Source organism: Struthio camelus, chromosome 8 (assembly GCF_040807025.1).
Source record: "Struthio camelus isolate bStrCam1 chromosome 8, bStrCam1.hap1, whole genome shotgun sequence".
NCBI classification, from domain to species: domain Eukaryota; kingdom Metazoa; phylum Chordata; class Aves; order Struthioniformes; family Struthionidae; genus Struthio; species Struthio camelus.
The window spans coordinates 35,336,860-35,356,800 of record NC_090949.1 but is presented as its reverse complement, the minus strand read 5'-3'; the positions used below and the strand labels follow the sequence as shown (position 1 = coordinate 35,356,800).

General features: G+C 48.8%; 2 protein-coding genes across 10 annotated transcripts in view; one reads left to right on the top strand and one right to left on the bottom strand.

Annotated features, from left to right (window-relative positions):
• Nucleotides 1-3,136, top strand: part of KANK4 (KN motif and ankyrin repeat domains 4) — a 46,035-nt gene extending 42,899 nt beyond the window's left edge. For all 6 annotated transcript variants that reach the window (XM_068953383.1, XM_068953384.1, XM_068953387.1 and 3 more), the window contains one exon: nt 1,402-3,136. In XM_068953383.1, coding sequence (XP_068809484.1) covers nt 1,402-1,503 — 102 coding nt within the window. In that variant the 3' untranslated portion in view covers nt 1,504-3,136. The remainder of the gene's footprint in view (nt 1-1,401) is intronic.
• A 4,921-nt stretch (nt 3,137-8,057) lies between these two features.
• Nucleotides 8,058-19,941, bottom strand: part of PATJ (PATJ crumbs cell polarity complex component) — a 161,838-nt gene continuing 149,954 nt past the window's right edge. For 3 of the 4 annotated variants that reach the window (XM_068953372.1, XM_068953369.1, XM_068953371.1), the window contains 5 exons: nt 19,816-19,938; nt 18,551-18,655; nt 14,961-15,064; nt 13,132-13,255; nt 8,058-10,736 (listed from right to left, as the gene is read on the bottom strand). In XM_068953372.1, coding sequence (XP_068809473.1) covers nt 10,590-10,736; nt 13,132-13,255; nt 14,961-15,064; nt 18,551-18,655; nt 19,816-19,938 — 603 coding nt within the window. In that variant the 3' untranslated portion in view covers nt 8,058-10,589. The remainder of the gene's footprint in view (nt 10,737-13,131; nt 13,256-14,960; nt 15,065-18,550; nt 18,656-19,815; nt 19,939-19,941) is intronic. The other variant, XM_068953373.1, reaches the window with a different exon arrangement.

Genomic DNA, 19,941 nt, shown 5'->3' with positions numbered 1-19,941 from the left:
GTAATAGCTAATTCCTGGCTGAAAACATAACTAACATGCAATTCCTGGCGAGGGCCTGCTCCCTGGAGCCTGTCTGTTGGACGGCACGCTGGGACGGTGATGTAAGGCGACAACCACTGAAGCCTAAAAGAAAAGCATTTTCTTAGGGTAGGCAACAACCTGAGGCAATAATTCAGTTCCCTGCCTGTTTACGGGCTGAGAAGAGTGCAAATTAGTATCAGTATCTTGCCTTCTGGTTAATGCAATTAATATGAGAGAGTAAATTGTTCTCATGGGGATAAAGCCATGCTGCTTCGGCTGGGTTGAAGCAGGGAGAGGCGAGTGCTACCTTGTCTCCTAACAAGCCCAGGACCTTTGGGATGCATTTAATAACACCTCTTACAGAAAAGTGACACTTTGCTAGCGGGAAAGCGTGGGACATCGATTTATTGGCAGGACCGGGAACGGGCAGATCTACATATTCCTCCCGTGCAGGTTAATGGCGACAGGCCACGTGGTTACGTTTATGTTTATGCAGCTGTAGTCCAGTTCAACTGCAATTTTTTTTTTTTTTTGTCTTAGTCCTGCATTGCTTAACAGAAAAGAGCCGTTGCCGATGGCACCAGGAACAGGGCAAGACGCTGCCGAGATGTATTTTGCGCAGGTCCGGTTAAGGCCTGAAATCATGCTGGAAGATTTGCAGAGCAGTTGTTCATTTTAAAACACTCTGGAGATTAACTCCAGGGAAGGAAGTTTTTAACTAACTAAACGGGTGCATGGCTAGCTGTATGCTGGAGTTAAGAAGAAAATGTCTCATCACCCGCGTGAAGTGCTAACCCGGCCTCCCTTAGCGCGGCCAGGAAGCCTCAGCAGTTTGCTGCAGAGCTGGGTGTATTAAAGGGGTTTTAGAACATAAATCACCAGCGTTGTCTCTGAGCAAGGGGAACTGGCTCGCTGTCATTGCGATCTGTGGGGATTTCATAAAAAAATAGATGAGGAAGCCCACCGTGACTCACGTGGCCAGCGGAGGAGCCGGGAGCGGTGGCTGCGAGGGGAGGCTGGCTCCCACGGCCTCGCGGAGGGACGCGGGAATGGGCCGGGGCTCCCTTGGCTCCCTCCGGCAACCTCGGCCGCGGAGGGTGCCGGCTGGCTTGCAAACGCGCGGTCGCATGTGGGTCCCCTGCCCCACGACCCGCTTCCCAAGAGCAGCCAAAAAGGAAGGAAATCCTGGATTTCGAATGCCATTTTCTCCTATTTTCATACAATAGCATTTTGACGTGATGAAACATTGGGCCAGTTCCTTCTAGTGCAGTGGCGCTACCGCTCAAACTGCAGCTTAATTAGGTCTAAGCTGTCCAAAAATGCAAGATGTGAAATTTGAAGATTTGCACGGTAAATCCCTTTTCTCCTCCCTTCTGGCAGGATGGTAACTCGGCGCTGTCTCTGGCGCAGCGATCTGCCCACGTGGAAATCGCAGCGCTCCTGCGAGCCCACGCGGAGCAGAGCCAGGCCGCCTCCGAATGACGGAAATGGAAAGACGGACTCGTCAGCAGCGGGAACGGGTAACAAATAGCTCATTCTTCCGACAACCGCGCTCCCGGTTGAAAAGGCGGTGACTGTGGCCAAGCTCACCGATTCCTAGACTCACAGCGAGGACGAACTTTGTCACTTATTTGCATACATCCTTAATGTATAATTTGCTGCATTAAGCCTGCTTATTTAGCCTTAATCTATGCATAGTGCGATGAATGACTCGAATACTGTTTCGGAGAGTCAGACTGCTGGATTGCCTTTTATTAACAGTCAGTCCTGAAGTTAACGCTGAGCTCTGCTACGTGCCCCTCCCAGCACAGTTTTGGCAGGTGCGTGGCCAAAACAAAAAAGAAAAGCACATTACAGAAGCAATACTTATTTTTGGTACCCTTAGATTATGGCATTCTTTTTAATCAACTACTTAACTGTATCTCATTTAACGTGTAAGTTTGTGTCCTAATATTTATTATTAGACCTTCTGTATGTAACAGCAGACAGCGATTATTCGGTATATGTAACAACAAATACAAGCTGGATGGATTATGTAAAGTATAAAATCCTATTTATGATGGCTTATGTGGGTCTGATGCAAGAATTAAAAATTAATGCTCTAGGAAAATATTTGAATGCACCAGATCCCAACAAACAGACCTTGTTTTGCCTGTACTCTGAATTACCATATGGCTCTTATCTTTTCTAATTAAGTTTGAGTTAACCAGGAAACGCAGCGCGCAGCCGTGCACGGCGCGTCAGGACATGCGATGCTCAGGCACAACATGATGTATTGAGTTATCCCAGCCACAGCACGAGAAACAAGGATCGCAACCGATTCCCTTTCCAGGATGTGTCAGTATTGTCCAGGAGGGTCACAGAGGGACTTGTTGCCAGGCTCGCTGCCCTATGGGTGTCAGTCCAGCACCATCGGCAAACTACACGTGAGGCAGATTTTATATATATATATATATATATATATATATTTTTTTTTTTCTTACATTCCCCTGCCTCCAACAAGAGGGAGGGAGGGCTCAGTGCCTGCTCTCCCAAACATCGTCAGACTCTCATTGCTCTTTCTATGCCAAGAAATGCCAATTACCAGCATTTTATTGCGTTAGGAGCTATTGGATGCTTTCCACAGGTTTCCATGGGCATGGATTAGTTCCTTGTCCTGTCGAGATGGTGTGTGTGGTATGACACAATAGAAAAGGACTTAGTTGCCATGTCTAAAAGCAGCTCTCGCTCGTTAGTTAGTTGTTTTTCTTTTTTGTTATAAAGCAGAAAGTAATCCTGGACTCTCTTTTTTGGTCGTTTGTAAAGTCAACTTACATCATACGATTCAGTCGCTTTGGCACTGCCTCTTCCTCTTCCCTCGCATTTGCAATACAGGGCAAAGCTGTTTCCAAGCGCGGCCGCCTCGGCTCGCTGTCCTAGAGCGGGACCGAGGAGATCCTCCTCCAGGTTTTTGCCTCGGCTGTTTTCAACTGAGATCTAGCGTCTGGTTCGGTTTTTGTTTTCTTCATGTTTGTAGTCAGAAGCGATAACCGTCTGGAGTGTCTGCCTTGCTTTTTAACGCTCTGCCCAACTAGAGTTACACCCTTTATGCGTAAATAAATTCGAATTAAACTTTTCTCCGTGTTTTCCTTACGCCTGCCCTGCTCAGGGCACGGGCGCAGGGCGCTTTCCCTGGGGGAGGCACCTCCCCGTTTCGCCTTACCCTGCGCCGGGCTGGGGCGCGCGGTGGCCCTCGCGGCTGGGCCCCGCTCCGCTTGCAGGCCGGGGAAGGGGCTTGTGCAGACACCCGCTTCCTGGAGCGACTTCTGCATTTGTGGCCAAGGTGCCTCATCGCGAGCCACCGATGGCTCTTTCGGAAAAGCTGGCAAGAGGGACTATGTTCCTGCACCCGAGACCATCAGCAAAAAAGAGCAGCATTACCGTTTTTGCAACAATTTTCACAGGAAAGTTCGCCCCCCCGGAACAGCTCACGAGCCGGGCTCGCAAAGAGGACTTGAACGCCGGCTGCTGCTGCTGCTGCGGCCCAGAGGGAGGAGAGCGTCTGGGCTTTGCTGCGGACGTAACGTGTAGCTGAGATCCTGCGCGGAGGACGAGGGCCGCCGTGGCACGAGCGAGAGGACCGCTGCGGACGCTGCCCTCGGCACAATCCTGGGACAGGTCTCGTTACTCTGGGGGGGGGGGGGTCTGTGACTTTGCAAATAACTGGGACGGTTCTGCCCTCCCTGAAGCCCCTTTCGGCTCCGTGCAGGAACCCCGACGTTGGCTGTGAGAGCAGGGGCAGGCGCGGGTGTGCGGGTCCCTGCGCCGCCGCGGCAGAGCAGGGCTGCAGGAGTCACTTGAACGTAGCCGGGACACGGTGCAGCCCCGTCCGTCGCCCCTCGCGCAGCCCTGGGCTTTCCAGCCTCCTTCCTCCGCCGGCTTCGCTGCGCCGAGCAGCCAAGAAACGACCACGGCCCCTCGGACTGAGACAAAAATGGGTGGAAAATTGTCCGCAGGATCCCGTGCCACGGAGCACCTGAGAGCCAGCCTCAGTTTAGCTCCTCGCATGTCACAGCCGATATCAAACTAAATATAGGCAAGGAAACCACATCCCCAACACAAGCACCGTACAGCACAATTAAGTCACAGCAAGAAAAGAAACTAATCTGGTGATCTCGGGGCCCGGCCAGGAGCTGGCTAGCCCCAAGAACGAGGCGTAATTCCCTGCACAAGATTTTTCTGCTCTTCTTATGGTCACGGACACCGTATCCCTCTCTTGGTTGGAAACGATTGAGGAGGAGCTCCTGACGTCTGCTGCGTGGCCGGCCTCGTCTTGCTAATGCACCTTAATATTCGTTAGAGCCGTCGTCGTTGCCAGGGCCCGGAGCGAGCGACGGCAGCACCGGCGAGGAGAGGCTGCGTGAACAGCAAGGAAAAAGCCCCAAAGAGCTCGAAGCACCGACAGCATCGGGGTGAGCAGGGCGCGAGGCGGGGGGTCCCCGAGCTTGCTGCGCGTGGCGGGAGACCTTGTCCGAACGTGCGGCCGCGGCGAGCTGGCCAACGCAGACGAAAGCCTGCGCTGCGCTTAGCGCCGGGCGGTAAAAGGCAACGCGTCTCGTGCAAAGCCTGGCAGGTGTCTAGCTTAACCCATCGCCTGGGAGAGCGGGCTGCGGGCGCTGCTCCCCCCGGAGCAGTTTGAACTTGCACGTTGCAGAAAAGGAGCCGAAATAACTGCTTCCCCCAGGCTCATGCCGCCCTTGCTCGCGAGCGGCAGTGGAGACCACGGCCAGGCAAAGCCCCGGTCTCCATGCTGGTGCCACCACGCAGCTGCAGCCCGTAGGTGCGGGTGTGGGACGAGCCCAGCGGGGCTTAAAGCTGGGAGAAGAGAGGCAAAAAAACCCAACCACCCGCAGCTTGCTCAGGGCTGCGTGAAAGCACAGGGTGCACCAAGCCACCGGCTCTGCTTTCTCTGCCCCCTTCCCACCGGCGCGGCAAGCAATCCCGCTGCCTTCTCCGGCGGAAACGGCCTGGCCGGCAGCTTGCAGTTTGTCAGCTCGGGGCCCGTCAGCAGGATTTAGCACCTTTAGACGGGATCAGGCTGCCAGGGCAAAGGCGGGTTTATCGCCTGCAGGGAGCGGAGACGCAGCAGGTGTCCCCAGGGGCACCTCGGCGGGCGACGGGCCCCGAGCCCGGCCAGCGGGGCCGCGGATGCTCCGGGGAGCCCAGGGGCCGGGAAGGTTTTGCTGATGGCTCCATCTAGCGCCGCTGCGCAGGGAAAGCCGCGTGGCTTATTTTGGCCACAAAATAATCGCCCGGTTTTATCTGCTTTCCCCCCCAAGTGCAGCAAGTTAACAGATTTTTTTTGCGAACGCCAATAGCTTTTAACAGCAGTTGCACGCTGATTTTTTGCTTATCTGGCAGAAACAGCAAACAAATACATTTACTAAGACAACTAAAACTGCCTCAGAAGGGAACGAGCCCGCGTGCAGCTTCCACTGGCGAAAATTGCTTTCCGGCGAGCAGCCGGGCAGCGCAAGCCCGCAAATCAGGCCCAGGTTGTGCTGGGAGCGGGGGCCCGACTCTCTCCACCCGCCGGAGCCCGAGCTGGCGCTGGGCAGGGCCTTGCGGGAGGAAGAAGCCCCAGGTGCTCTGCCTGGCGTTGGGGAGGGGGTCGCGGCCCCGGAGGGGGCACCAGGTTCCCGCCCGCCAGCAAAAGGCAGTCGTTCTTCGGGCAACGGACACCGACTTTTGGGCCGAGGTTGTGAAAACAAGACCTTACCCAAGTCTCCTGCGCTCGTCTCATGCTGCAAAAACACAGCTGAGCTTCGGCGTGCCAGTTTTCCTCAAACGGAAACAAGTCTGTAAAAAAGCACATGGTGGGGGAAAGGGGGGAAGGAGGACATGTGCTGCGGCATCTAACTAACCTTTACTGCTTTTTAGGGGAAGGTCTTTGCAGCGCCTCCTTTTGTGTTGCGTACAAATAAGCCAGAACCTGCAGCAAACGATCGCCCAGAAAGCCAGGAGCAACTCGCCCCATACACTTACTGCTTATTTGCAACAGATGCCTCTCACAGCTGCATGTCAAAGTGCTTAGAAGAAAAAAAAAAAAAAAAAAAGGCCAAGAAAGGGCTTTATGGGATTGGAGAGACCATTCACACACAGAGTGCAAACAAGTAACACCCTCCCTCCCCCCAAAAATACGGCTTTCTTCTGGAAAAGGCTATCGCAAGCTCAAGGCCCGGCTTTCCCGGCGGTCCTCCTCCCCGTGGCAGCTTGCGGAGGCGCCGGCAGGAGCAGGGCACTCTCGGAGAGAAAACCTATTTCCTAGGAAATGATGGAAAGCAAAAGCCACGTGTGTACGCTCCGCCCGGGGCATCCTGGACGGAAAAAAAAAACCCCATGGTTTTAACTGGCAGGATTACTTTGATTAGGGATATAATTTTGCATGTTAACAGAGCGGTTCCAGAGGCGCCCGGCCCGCAGCGGCGCTGCCAGGCCTGAGCCGCGTTCACACCGCTGCTGCTTCGTTGCCTCCGTGCGCAGGCCCGGGCAGGACCGCGGCTGCCACCCGGGCGGGCTTGCTGCGGCTGCAGGGAGCCCGCGCGCCTCCGGCCGGGGCTGGCGGCAAAGCGAGCGTCAGCCGCCTCCCTCCGCCGTTCGGGCTGCGGCAGGACGCGGCTCGCGCTGCGCCGGCCCCGTGGCACGGGCTTGCTCGCGTTAGAGAACGAACCGTCCGCTGCGGCTAAGACGACAAACAATGACCGTGACAATGTTTGAACAGAATGTAAATACAGCTAAATTATGGATATAGAAGTGTGAAACCGTGGAGAAAGATGGTAATGGGATTATATATCAGTGCTCAGCCCAACTGTAAAAACTAATGTTTTATACATGTATAATGTTAAATTAATTCATTTCGGTTCCTTCAGGCGAAGGTACATTAACTGCTCCATCTCGGCATAATCATATTACCTCCGCCGGCTCTATAGATGTCATACTTCCAGGGTGGTAATCGCCACTTGATTAATTACAGGGAATTTAGCGGCATTACGATTCCTTCTGCGGCAGTATAATTTGTCACAATCCCCTTAGTACGCGCGGCTGACCCGCCGTCCGGGCCAGCCCGACCCCCGGCGCCACGGCTGGCGGAGCGGCCGGAGCATCGCGGCCTCCGGCCCCACGCGGCCGTTGCCAAAGGCCAGCGGTCAGCAGCGGCGATAACACCGGCAGGCATTTCGTTCATGCGGTGGGGACACAAAAGCACCTCCATCCCAGCCCTCGGAAGAAGACGACCACTAGCCGCATCTTGCCCGTTTCTTGCCAGAAGCGGCCTAGAAACGCAGCCACCTCTGAAAGGGCTCCGGGGACATCAAGATCGTCCTGGATGGCACCACGGCAAACTGCAGGCTATTCCCAGCTCTTCCTGCGGCGGAGCGGAAGGAGGCGCTGGGAGCAGCGCGTGCCCTCTGGAAGGAACGGCCCTGACAACCGAGTCCTCACCTCCGGGCCCCGAATCCTCTCACTGGCGCAGAGGAGTGAAAACAGCGGTGAGCGGCACCTCCCGAGGGCTGCACGGTGCTGACGGCAGAGCCGCTCCTCTTGCAAACGTCCTTCCTGGTGCTGTGGGTTCCTCAGCTCAGCGTGATGGCCCCTCGGTGCTTTTGGCCTCGTCGCTGGTTTTCTCTGGCCCCGTTCTGCAGGTTACACCCTCGTGCTTTCAGCCTTGCCGGTTCTGTTGGCGCTTCCCCTGTTAAGTCCTCCTTCGCCGGCCAGAGCAGCCTGCCTGGGCGGCCAGCTGCCTGACGGAGGGCAGATGTGCCCCGGATGGCTCCCTGCGATAGTCTCACCCCACCGCAGTCGTATTACCGGCGAGCGAGGGACCGGGCTGGCTGTCACCGCACCGCAGCCTTTGATCAGTCCTACGGCTACAGCACTTCACCCTCCCCTCGAAAGGGAGCAACGAGCCCTGCTTGGGACAGCAGACAAAGAGATCGCATGCAATAAACGTTAGCAATGACTTAAATTAAAAAAAAAACAAACCACATACACACCACTACTTATATAACTTATGTAACTGAGCTTTATTTAGAATCTTTGGAAGTGATAAAACGTCTCGTTTTACTGATATACGTAAACATACAGCCAAGAAATTTAATTGCTTTTTCCCTTGCACAGAAATGAACAAACCAGAGCACCTCAACCCAGACAAGCGTAATGCGAAGGTCATTATATAACTTGGTCCTGTACATACAGCACACGCTTCGCCGCATGGTCACTGGTTTATCAATCAGTCGCAATACGATTTTTGGCAATACTATATTCAAAACACAAAGTGCAAATTACAAGAAGCAGAAAACGTTATCTCCCATTCGGAGCAATGAGAAGTGCAAAATATCTCAGCCCGTAAATTCTGTTCTTTACGTCTATGAACAGTAGGCGCATAACCGGCGAATAAACAGCCACGTCAAACTTCATAGAGTAAATGTGGCGATATCTTAAGAGTACAAACGTAATGGTTATAAAAACATAAGCAGACAGACGAATCATTACATTTCGAGGGGACCTCTTCACATCTCACCTACCTGCACTGAACTTCTGCGATACCTGGGGCACTTTTGCAACCAAAGGCAGTTTGTTAAAAATTCTCCAGTTCAGTATGTCTGGACATATTTTTGTGTGTCTATAATCAAGGTGCCACTTCACGAGGCGACTCCACCAGTGCGGTGGGAATCCAGGCGCCGCGGTGCGTCTCCTGCAGGCACTACCAACAGAATACCCACACGTGGCGCCAGCAGGCTAAATGCACTCTGTGACCACCTGAGGTTAAAGACAACTTTGAAATGAAATCAGGAGAACGTTTTTGAGGAGCGCTAATCACAGCTCGCTTGTTGTGCCGTTTCCTCTCACTGCAGTGCATGGTCTTTCACACCAAAGACCATGGGGGGGGGGGGGGGGGGGGGGGGGACACCCGATCCAGCTAAAAGCCCTGTACTACGCAGTTACGCAGTTACTACAGATTTTGAATCCTCGTTCCATTTATTTTGAGGGATTTTTCACATACAACGAGCAGCCAATTCTGCAAGCGCCCCCCTGCCTGCGCTTCTCCCTGCTACGCCACGATCGTGAATTGTGCCGAACAGCCCAAACCAGGCTGGGCTGCTCCCTCTAACACCCCGCGGTTCCTCCGCACAGGAAGATTGAACCACAACGACTTGCGTTACCGTGAATCTGCCTGCCAAATTCATTTGCGAAATCACTAGGCCGCGGTCATATCATCACCGCAGGAACGGCTGTGACACTGTACGAAGGTGCTAGCTTTTTGGCGGCAGGTTCCCGCACCTCGTCCCTGCGGCCCTGTCGCCCCAGTTTGGCTCAAACCAGAAAAGAGGCAGCAAAAAAGGCAGCGTGGAGCCTCCTTCCCTGCCCTCTGCCCCGAGGGGGAAGTTGTCACCTACGCCTGCCGCAGCACTGCCGGAGCGGTCTCCCCCCAAAGCCTGACCCAGACGAAGAACCACCCTCCGCGCCGGGGAAAGCCTCCTCCTGCGCTCCCCGCCCCGGCGGAGACTCCCGGAGAGCTGGAAACGGTTTGCTGGTTCGGATGAACTCCATCTCGCCGTAGAGGCGGCGTGCGGAGGGGCGACGGCTCGCTATCGCTCCTAGACCTGCCGGGTCCCGTTACTGGAGCAAACTTTTGTCATCATTAAAGCTTGGGGAGGAACAATTACGCTGCACCTCGGCACAACAACAACTGCCTTTGTGCGCAACGTCCCCGGCACGCATCAGCACATTTCTTCTTCTTTAAAAATATTATTAGAATAACAGAAGATATGTTGCTGTTCATGCATCGCCAATATCTGAGAAGGCTCGAATATTTTAAAAGCCTAAAAAATTGTATTTCCCTCTCCTCTAGTTTATTTTTCATGCTAAAGGCTGCAAATTGACACATCACAGTAATTACCTCTGACTAACTTCCACAGACCGACCCAAAGAGATAAACATGAGAAGTTCACATTTGACTATCAGACTTACTGTGCCGAGCACAAATAATTTCCCAGAGGAGAATTTGATATTTCATCATTTGGAACAGTGGTAATTTAATTACATTGCTAATGTTTTCTGGCATACTTGAAAGGACAATTAGCATAAGTAAATCATGAGTGAGATGACAAGTCACTCAGCATTTATTTCTGCTCATCAGATGAGATCAGCTGATGATCAAATTCTCTTGCGTGTGTGAACCGACTCCAGGTTCGGCAGTTGTAACTGGGGTTCAGACTGGTGGGGATAAACCCATGCATAGATAAAGCAAAAAGGACATTATTCTTTAAAGTTTCCTAATCAAATTTGTTCAGAGAAAGCTCCAAAGCCACCAGAAGCAGGAGAGGGCGGGCAGGCAGGCAAGACCGACTGATAAACGCGGAGGGCTAAATGAAACTGGAGATGCATATCAGCAATTCTGGCAACGGGATGAATACAGAGTCATTTCTGCCACCGTTTGCTTTACATCCTGCTCAGGGCTGAACAGTATTATAATAGCTCGACTGATGTTCTAAAATAATTGTTATTTATCTCCGCGAGGGCAATGCCACTCACGATAACACTGTTAACGTGACGGTTCCTTTCTGGCGTTTGAGAATGGCTACAGCTTGCTCGTGAGTGACACCTTCCAAAGCTTCCCCGTTAACTGCTAAAATCTGATCGCCGCGCTTCAGTCTGCCATCGTCCGCAGCTGCTCCCTGCAAAGGACAAAACGCTGCGTTAGGGGCTGGCGGGACGGAGCCCTCCCTTCCGTCCCGATGTCCGATGGGTGAAACGAGCAGGGATGCAGCCCTGAAGTCGCACCTTAACTGGGCGGGGGCACCCGGGACGTGACAGCAGCTACACACTTTGGAAACGTCTCGGCCGCCTGAAGCCCGGCCCCCCGCTCGCCCCACAGCCCAAGCCCAGCGGGATCGGGGCACGACTGGCCGGTACCGCACCCGCGGGAAAAACAGAGAATCGGCTCGCTCCGTGAAAAAGCCAAAGCGTAAAGGCTGGCTCTGGGTTTTACGATGATGCGGAGACTTGTTAAAGCAGCGTTTAAACGTACAAACCTCTCAGCACGCTCTGCAGCTAGCGCAGAGCTGCAGGTTAAATGGGGGAGGAGAGAGACGGCAGAGTTCAGGCAAGGGAACGGCCTGGGCACGGCCTGAGCCCCGACTGACCGAGGTCTGCCGAAGGCCCTGGCAGCTCCCAGCGAGGTTGCGAGCTCCTTTTGAGCACCTCGGTCCAGCTGTTTGCCTAAATCCCGAGCTCCTGCCCAGGCCCAGAGGTGGCATCTCTCCCTGCCTCACGTCCGCGTTAGTGATTGCAGCTATTTGGGATTTCGCTGCTGTGCTCACATCTAGAAACCGGGGCATGCTGGTAAATCTAAGCATTAATTTAAAGGCACAGTATCTTCCCATGCTAATAACTGAAAATTGCGAAAAGACCAGAAATTTGCGTTCTTAGTTCCTGGCATTGTGGAAGTAGAAGAGATATGACTTCCAAGCCTCCTTTACATGACATTTTCTTAGTTATGTCATCTACTTTGTCAGAGACGCTGACGTGACAGCAAGTAAGCACAGGACAATGTTTGGTGACCGACTTCAAAGTTACTTTATGCAACATGCAGAATCCCAAATTCCCACTGTTTTCCCACACCACCATTTCCAAAATCCCTTTCATGAAGTCATGGCTAAAATAGCTTGTTGGCAGATGCTGAGAGTATTCCCAGCAGCTGCACGGGCGAGAAAAGGGCATTTCTCCCTCTGCGTCTGTGGCTGTTTTGGGGGCGTTTTGCCCCCTCAGGATGAGCCTGTACTGAACTGTGCTCCCCCTTGCTCCTCAGTCCTGGCAGCCAGGAGGCTGGGACCCCGAGTCCTCCCTTGCCCTGGTGGGAGAGGAGAGCAGAGTTTCCTTCCAGGCTCTCCATCGCGTCCGGGCCGTCTGACCGGCTCTCTCGCGGTGTTCCACCTCCCACGGCCTTGACGTACAGTCCCGTGGGGAACGGCTGGCCGGGGAGCTCTGCTCCATGCTGCTGCACTGCATCAGGTGTGACAAGACCTGCCGAGTGGCAATGGTGGGAGAAGGACTCGAGTTGTCATTCTTTGTCTCTTCCTCTGCATGAAGAGCTTAGGGCCTCAAAAATGGTTGAGGGCAACTTGGCCTCCTGCGCCTCTGCTGGAAGAGCCGCTGGCAGTTGCTTTGCTGGCGATACGGGTTCGGGTTAAAGACCGGTCGAGACGCAGAATTCCCACTGTGAGGGGCTCAAATACACTCAACATGTCACAGCGTGACAGGGAGACACAACATGACAACTGCTGTGCTGGCACGGCCCGGGGACACTGCGCACGGAGCGTATGCCTACAGGAAAGCTTGCCTGGGGAGGGTGCAGACAGACGCCGCCAGCGCAGCGCAGCTCCCAGCAACGCCGGCTTTGGGCGTTCCCAGCGTTCACCCCTGCTGCCACACGGCCATCCCTGGGGGGCTTTTCCAGGAGGCTTCGGGGGATTTTTGGGGGGTGGAGGGAAGGGAAACCGATGGGTTGTGACAAATAGCACATCTAGGGGAGAGGAGCACTCATGGAGAGGCATGAGAAGAAACTGGAAGCAAATGAGAATAACTAAAGCCAATATTGCTGTGGGAACCATCAGGTCGCAAGCTACGGCACTTTTTCACTCAGTGTCTTCTCATTGAGATGACTATCTGGATGGATAGCATGGATTTTTATTTCTGCTTTTGCAGCTGAAGTTTAGCTACAAAGATACAACGTCTCTGCAACTGTCTCCTCACAACTACAGGGGAAAAAACGATACCTCTGTAAGGCACTTCAGGATTTCCAGATGTAAAATTGCCTTATAAATATATTAATGATTAAAAAGATGCTTCCCATGTACACAGAGCAATATTGCTGAGATAAAGTATCTTGTTGCCATCGGTAATGTGAAATATAAACTTTTCCTCTGAGAAGCCAGCTGTGAGTTCTGGGTCCAGCTACTGACCTCCGTGTGCACATACCCAGACAGTACCTTTTGCTTTGGACTACATAGATATTATCCAGCTTACGTTTAAAGAGAACATAGAAAAAAGGGAGAAAACAAAAAAAGATACCTTGGCAAATATAGTCTTGACATAAATGGGCAGGTCTCCATGGGGACTTCCATACCCCCCTACAATACTAAATCCCAGTCCATCAGAGCCTTTCTCCAAAGTAATAATCTTAGGTTGAGGTGCTCTGAAAACACAATAAATATCACTTAGAAGAACAAGGTCTGTCTCTTGGGACTTTCTGTAGAAGGAATACTTAAAGAGACGTTTATCTATGAGGAAGCTTTTCATACAGTCACAAACCATGACTCTGTACCTGTGCTGAGACACACTACTGTGCAGCCCTGAGCTCAAAAGCTGCTCCACATACTCACTTTTAAAGAGCTCTTTATTTTCAAAGTGAGTAACTGAAGTATCTGTGATGCAGGAGTGAGACTCCTCTAAGTTACAGTTGCTGCACATATTTAAGCAAGAGTTTGCTTTCACACAGGTCCAGCTGTCTTCTTCAGTATGGATAAGCAGGAACCACAACAATTCCCTGGCAGCATAGCTTTATTTTATGACCTCGGAGCAATGAGTCTAATGGACAGGATGCAACCAGCAGCACTTGGGTTTATAATCTCAGCAGTACTGCAGGCTCTTCTGGCTATTTTCAAACAAGCTAAATTCCACGTACGTCCCTGTGCCTCACATTGCCTGTGGCCAGCTCCAGAGAGCTCCTCGCTCAGTGCCTTACCTAGGCCCTCAATTGCTCTTCAGAGGCTTCTCCTGTCTGCATCGAGTAGAGAAAGATTTTTAGGTGGAACTGAGACCACTCATATCTATATATCCATCTCAAGTTTTAAAAAGTTGCTTCTACATATTTAGAAAGAATCTGGACAAAAGCTGTTTGGCATCTTCCTCCTAAAGAAGGCACAGTCTATGACGACCAATATCTAGTCATTTCTTTAAGGAAAGAATGAATGCATACGCCTACCTAATTCGGTTTCATATTTTAAAATTCAGATTTCCTGACTATTTTGGTGGAAAAAGAGAATACAGATCCTTTTCTGAGGTAAGCAATTCTCCTTTGAGAGAAGCAATAAAAAGAGTACTGCACATTGTAAAACTAGACAATGCAGCATAAATAGCTTAACTTTTATACTCGTAAACCCCTGAGACAGGACAGCAACTTGCATCTCAGCTTCTTAAAATAAATATAATGAATCAAAGAACAAAAATGAAGAACATAATGATGCAAATGAATCAAAATGAAGATCAAATGAATTTCAAAATGATAAGTGGAATGCTGTAAGCTGTGCTAAAAAACATATGATGGAGAATGTTGCATGGCCATGGGAGGGCTAGATCTCTAATTTCTATCACCATATTAAAAAATTGCAGTAGGTAGAAAATTCATTAAGCAGATGTAGTAGAACTGTAGAGCTCAACAGATTCAAAAGACAAAGAAAAGAGGGTTCTTGGACATGTTTTGAAACATTTCTCTCTGATACCAGTTTTTTGCATATCGCTTGTCTCAGTTTGCCCATGACAAATCATGTTGAACTGCTACGATCATAACCTGTTTCAGGCAAGGAAGCCAACAGACGAGGACAGACCCACCATGTTAGGTAACACACGAGAAAAGAAGGGACATCAGTTTTTGGAAAAAGTCAAGAACAGGTGCTTGGAAACACATTTTGTGCTCCTTTACTCGGGCAGTTTCCATTACCAGGTGAAGATAGACACAGGTCCAAAATCAGCTCGGAGAAGGTAACAGTTACCATTTTAAAGGTGATAGAAGTTAGACGAGAGAGAAGCAATGAGAAGAGACCTCCTTCGCCACCCTAGGCTTTTCCTTTACATGAGGCACAGAAATGCATCCCAGCTACACAGATGAAGCTCAGACTCACTCAGGATCTTCAGAAGGATGCTCCGACGAAGAGTTAAGGTTGCATCCTGCAGACATGCTCTCCAGCTGGGTAGCAATGGCACTGATGTTAGTGTCAGCCACAACCTAAACAAGAAGATAGATGTATTGAAGTACTGTGCATCGTCACCTCATACCAAAGCCATCTGTGCTAATTATGTAGAAAACAGCCAATCCACTAGGAAAAACAGATATTGATGTGTTTCAATCAAATTTCAAATACAAATCCTACTCTCTTAAATTTCCTACTAACGCTAACTTTGCTCTGAAGCTTTCTATTGCGTTAACACGACTATCACATGCTGTCCAGGGTGTTCCTGATGACAGGCAGAAGAGGTTACTTTGTCAAGGAAACAGGTGCGTCTCAGAGTCAACCTGAGGTGCTAAGGATTGACATGGGCCATCAAAGTAAAGGTCTCCCACACCAAGCACCTTAGTCTATAACAAAACGCAGAGATCCAAGAGTCTATTGGACTCTCTGGCCCGTGAGGCAAAAGCCCCGAATTCCCTCAGCGCAGATTAGCTGGAAGCGATGAGATGCAAGGGCCTCATTCCCACCCCCCTTGCCCACTGTGTCTCCTTATGTGATCTCTGGTATAGCTTGTTTGCTGAATGGGGGAAAAAAATAATCCTTCGTTTCAACGTTTCTGCCGTTTCTCCCGCACTTTCCATCATGACCACTAACGGCAATAGACTGCATTTCTTAAACTTTCCAAACCTGGCCCCTGTATTATTCTGACATCATCCTGAATTACTATCACCAACTAATTCATATAGTTAATGATATTTTCACAGGTAATGAGGCAGCAAACCTGCACAGGCTTTCTGAAACAATCATATCAATGTTTTATAGGTTAGTTACCAAGCCAGCTAGTGAGTACCGATGTATTGAGAAGGGGTTACTTGAACACTGAGGTCTGGGTTTTGCCATCCACAGGGGTTTAGCCTCCTAAGGAAAAGTCTTGCAGTATGTAGGCCCGATGGGGCTAGTTAAAGACAAAGTGTCAATACCCTCTAGATTTCTGTTGTTGTTAAAACTCTCATTGTATGCTAATTTTCTATTCTTTTCTTTTTCTGGAAAAATGTGAGGAAACCGCCATGAAGTGTTTTGGATTCTTCTAAGTATTCACAGCTGAGAGCACATACATTTCATACCAACTATGTGTAGCAATAATTCCCTAACTTCAACTCTTTCTGATGAGATATTGTGCTCTTCTGGATGCTTATTGTACAGCACGAGAGTTTGGGTCGGAGACAGTGACAACTACCTAATGATTGTCAAAGTTACTCTAGCTCTCTATGGCCTTATTTTATCAGAGTTAATGGGCACTTTTTCTACTCCCTGCTGTGAACATGGCTTAGGGGAAACATACCTTTTCAAAAAAAAAAATTCCATTATATAAATAACCTGTTTTAAAAGTATGCTCACAACTCTTCCACAACAATATTTTCTCCTTTTTAATCATTTGGAAACAAGAAGGCTTGTGGCATTTTCAAGGGGAAAAAAAAAAACAACCCAGTTTTGCTGCAAACATCACGTCCCAGCACTCAGGTTCCTGGGTGTCCTTACTGAGGGGGTCCAGCAGACAAGATAACTGCCCCTGACTCAGACAGAAAATACATCACCAATTTTCTTTCCCATTTCAGTAAAGGAAAAGAGTGCCAGTTTTCCTCATATTTTGTTGCTAAGTGAAACGAGGGCAGAATAAATCTATATTCAAAAATCTTCAGCTGGCTCTAAGAATGTATCAGAGTTCAACAACCTTGTAAAAAAGCTCCCCCTTATCTCATTACTACACCTGCAGAAAAGAAATTAAATTAAACCAAAGCATCAAAACAGCCGGAAGGGATGATTGTTCCCCTGAGACCCTAATCTCCCATTTGCAAACAGCATTTGCAAACTCCTTTACCATCCTTCCCAGGACGTACTGATAATAAGCCTTTCCACACCACTGAACACAATTATCTGACCTTTCAAAGCGGTTTGCCATGAAGTGGTCTAACCTGATAATAAATAGAATTACTTAATGACACATCAGTCATGATTATCAGGCTGATAGGATTATTCCACTTATATTGCTCTAATAAAAAAGCAATCCAGTGATTGAGAAGTACCTGTGGTTAGCATGTAACGCAACCACATCACCATGCCCACGGCAGGGCTTCCACGCTGCTCCCCAGTGGCGCTAAACTATAACCTCCTACCTTCACATAACAGGATTTTAATACAGAAAAACGGACTGTATTCTACCAGAATAAACCTGTGTCGTCTGTAAAAAGTATTAAGTACGTTTTAAGCTACGCAGCAAAAAAGTGGAAGAAAAACCCTCAACTGACAAAGTAAAGACATTTCTAGAACAAGCTCTTTGTTTATGCAGTGAGCAATTGACAGTGTGCTTCATCAGGAATATTTTAAATACATGATGAGGTAGAATATTCTGTATTACAGCTTTCAAGATTAGCAATTTTGGGTTCTGCAGCAAGCTTTCACATTTCTGTTCAGGGAATACTGTTGACATGAAAAGTAAAGTTACTCCGTGTTAGTAACAATATGATAACTATAATTTAACAGAAAATCCTCAGCTGGTGCGTATCTGCGTAGTTGGAAGTTCACAAATACACCATCTGCTCTGGAACTGGCTCATCACTTACCTGGTCAGCAGTTTGTGGAGAGACAAAACAAAGAATAAGCAAGTCTAAAACTAAGTTTGTTATCATTCCATTTCTTTTTGGCATTTTTCTTATAGTCATATTCATTTTTGCAACACAAAGTAAGAAGCTTACAACAATGTCTCAGACGTGTTCAAATCCAATATGCTATGATGATAAAGAAAATTAGAGTGGGTTTTTGTGGTATGTCTTAAGCTTGTTTTCTCATTGTTACAATAATTCTGCAAATGAGTAGTAGCAGTATTCTGAATGCTCTCTGGCAAGTATTTTTCCTGTTTCTTTGTGTAAACATAAAAATAAACTAAAGATGAATATACTGGCAAGCAGCAATTAGAGCCCAAGTGGCAGAACATGTCTTGCTTTTAGCTAGCAATATAAACATGGCAGTGATACCACTTTTTTTCTCTCAAGTGTTATTATTCATTACCTGTAGAATAATCAATTCTAGACAGCACCATCTTAATTATGATGCTATCATTTACACTAAATGCAGCGAGCATTGCTTTCTTTTCCCCCTTTCAAGAACAAGGGAATTAGCACTGTGGACAGTGAGGTCACAGTCTAGTAGCATGAACACACACATAAACACACACGTAATTTCTTGTTCCTAGCTAACTTCAAATTAAAAAAAAACAAACTTGAAAGCTTGTTGATTTATCATGTGTAGCAACAAGTCATTTTGTTCCCTTTGTTATGCTTTTATATAATCATGCTCACAGCCTGTATGGGTGGCAATAAAGAATTTTTGAATGAAAATTATTTCTTGCTTTCATTCTGTGTAATTCCCACCAGCAAGCACCCTGCAATTCTGTGATGCCTTGTGCCAGTGATGCTTAGGATTTTTTTTCCCTGAATGCCATTTATCTACCCTCATGCAGCTGCATGTTCAATTTATCACCATACCTGCAGGATAATGCTCCCATAAGCATTCTTTAGTAGATTAACAGCATCTGCATGAGACAGCCCATCCAAAGGTTGCCCATTAATACTGACAATCCGATCTCCAACCTAAAAGTACAACAGTAATGGAAAATTACCAGTATTAGGGAAAATTAAAATTAAGAATGCTTAAATTTCCTTATGAACTTGGCACTTCACTCTCATACTTCTCTTTTCCAGGATTCCTCTCACGAGGATTCTGCGTCGCTAGTGATCATTTACCATTCTTCAGAGCGAGGATGATATGGGTTTTTAAAATATAACAGTGCAATCAGAGAAACAAAGGTAGCTTGCATTTTACTATTTCCATTTACAAGCAGAGGGAGTGACATTTTCCCTGTTGTTATTCCACCCACAGAGGATTTGAGTCCATGTGTCCAGACAAGTTCATATTCTTACAGATTATGGATGCACATGCTGAATGCAGTATAGGAAAGCAGGCACTTCTGATATTAATCTAATTAGCATTACGACTTTTTGTTCTTATACGTGAAACCTATCTTGACCCTGGCACTGAGTGCTCTTGTGCAATTCTATTAAAGACATTGTATGAGAATAGTGGCATTTGCTAATGAATCTCATGGCAGAATCGGGGACACAATTTTCCTATATATCTGCATAATAAGTTCTTTTTAGCAATAAAGATTCCCTGAAACTTTCTCCATTAACTATGGAAATGCTCACCACAGTCATTCCTGAAAACCCAAATATCTGGCGAGGAACACGTCCCTGCTACCCTGCAGGTAAAACAACTCCCCTTTTCCTGTAGCCTGATGTTATTATGGCCTACTTTATTTTGGCATTTCTTCATACAGGCCTTAGGATCAACCAAGTAACTTCTGATCTAGTTTCTACCTTGTCTGAGCTCTAAATGATGCCCCATCTGCAGCCCCGGGAACAGCCCATTCTTCTTTTCTCCCAGTCCGGTTGGACACACTGCAGAGCTTCCACCTTGTTTCTCGCAGCTCAAATGCATCTGAAGATTGCCGCAAATGCACGCACGTTCTCTCTCTTAACATTACTTTTCCATGTGGACAACCACTGCAATTATCCCAGGATGCAACATAATCAAAACGGGAAGAGAAGGGCAGGTTTTTTTTTTTTAAAACAGAGAGCAGCCTATGAAGCAATATCAAGGTGACAGCCATACATGGAAATGTTTGAGGCTCCTTTGCTGGAGGAAACACGGCAAATGCAATAGAAAGTACTGAGTGGACCGTTCTACTCACTTTGAGTCTTTGAGTACGTGCAGCCACGCCACTGGCTTGAATCATGGCAATGAAGATGGGAATATCTCCTAACGGACTCCCCTTCCCTCCTGCTATGCTGATACCAAGTGCATCATTTGGTCCCTA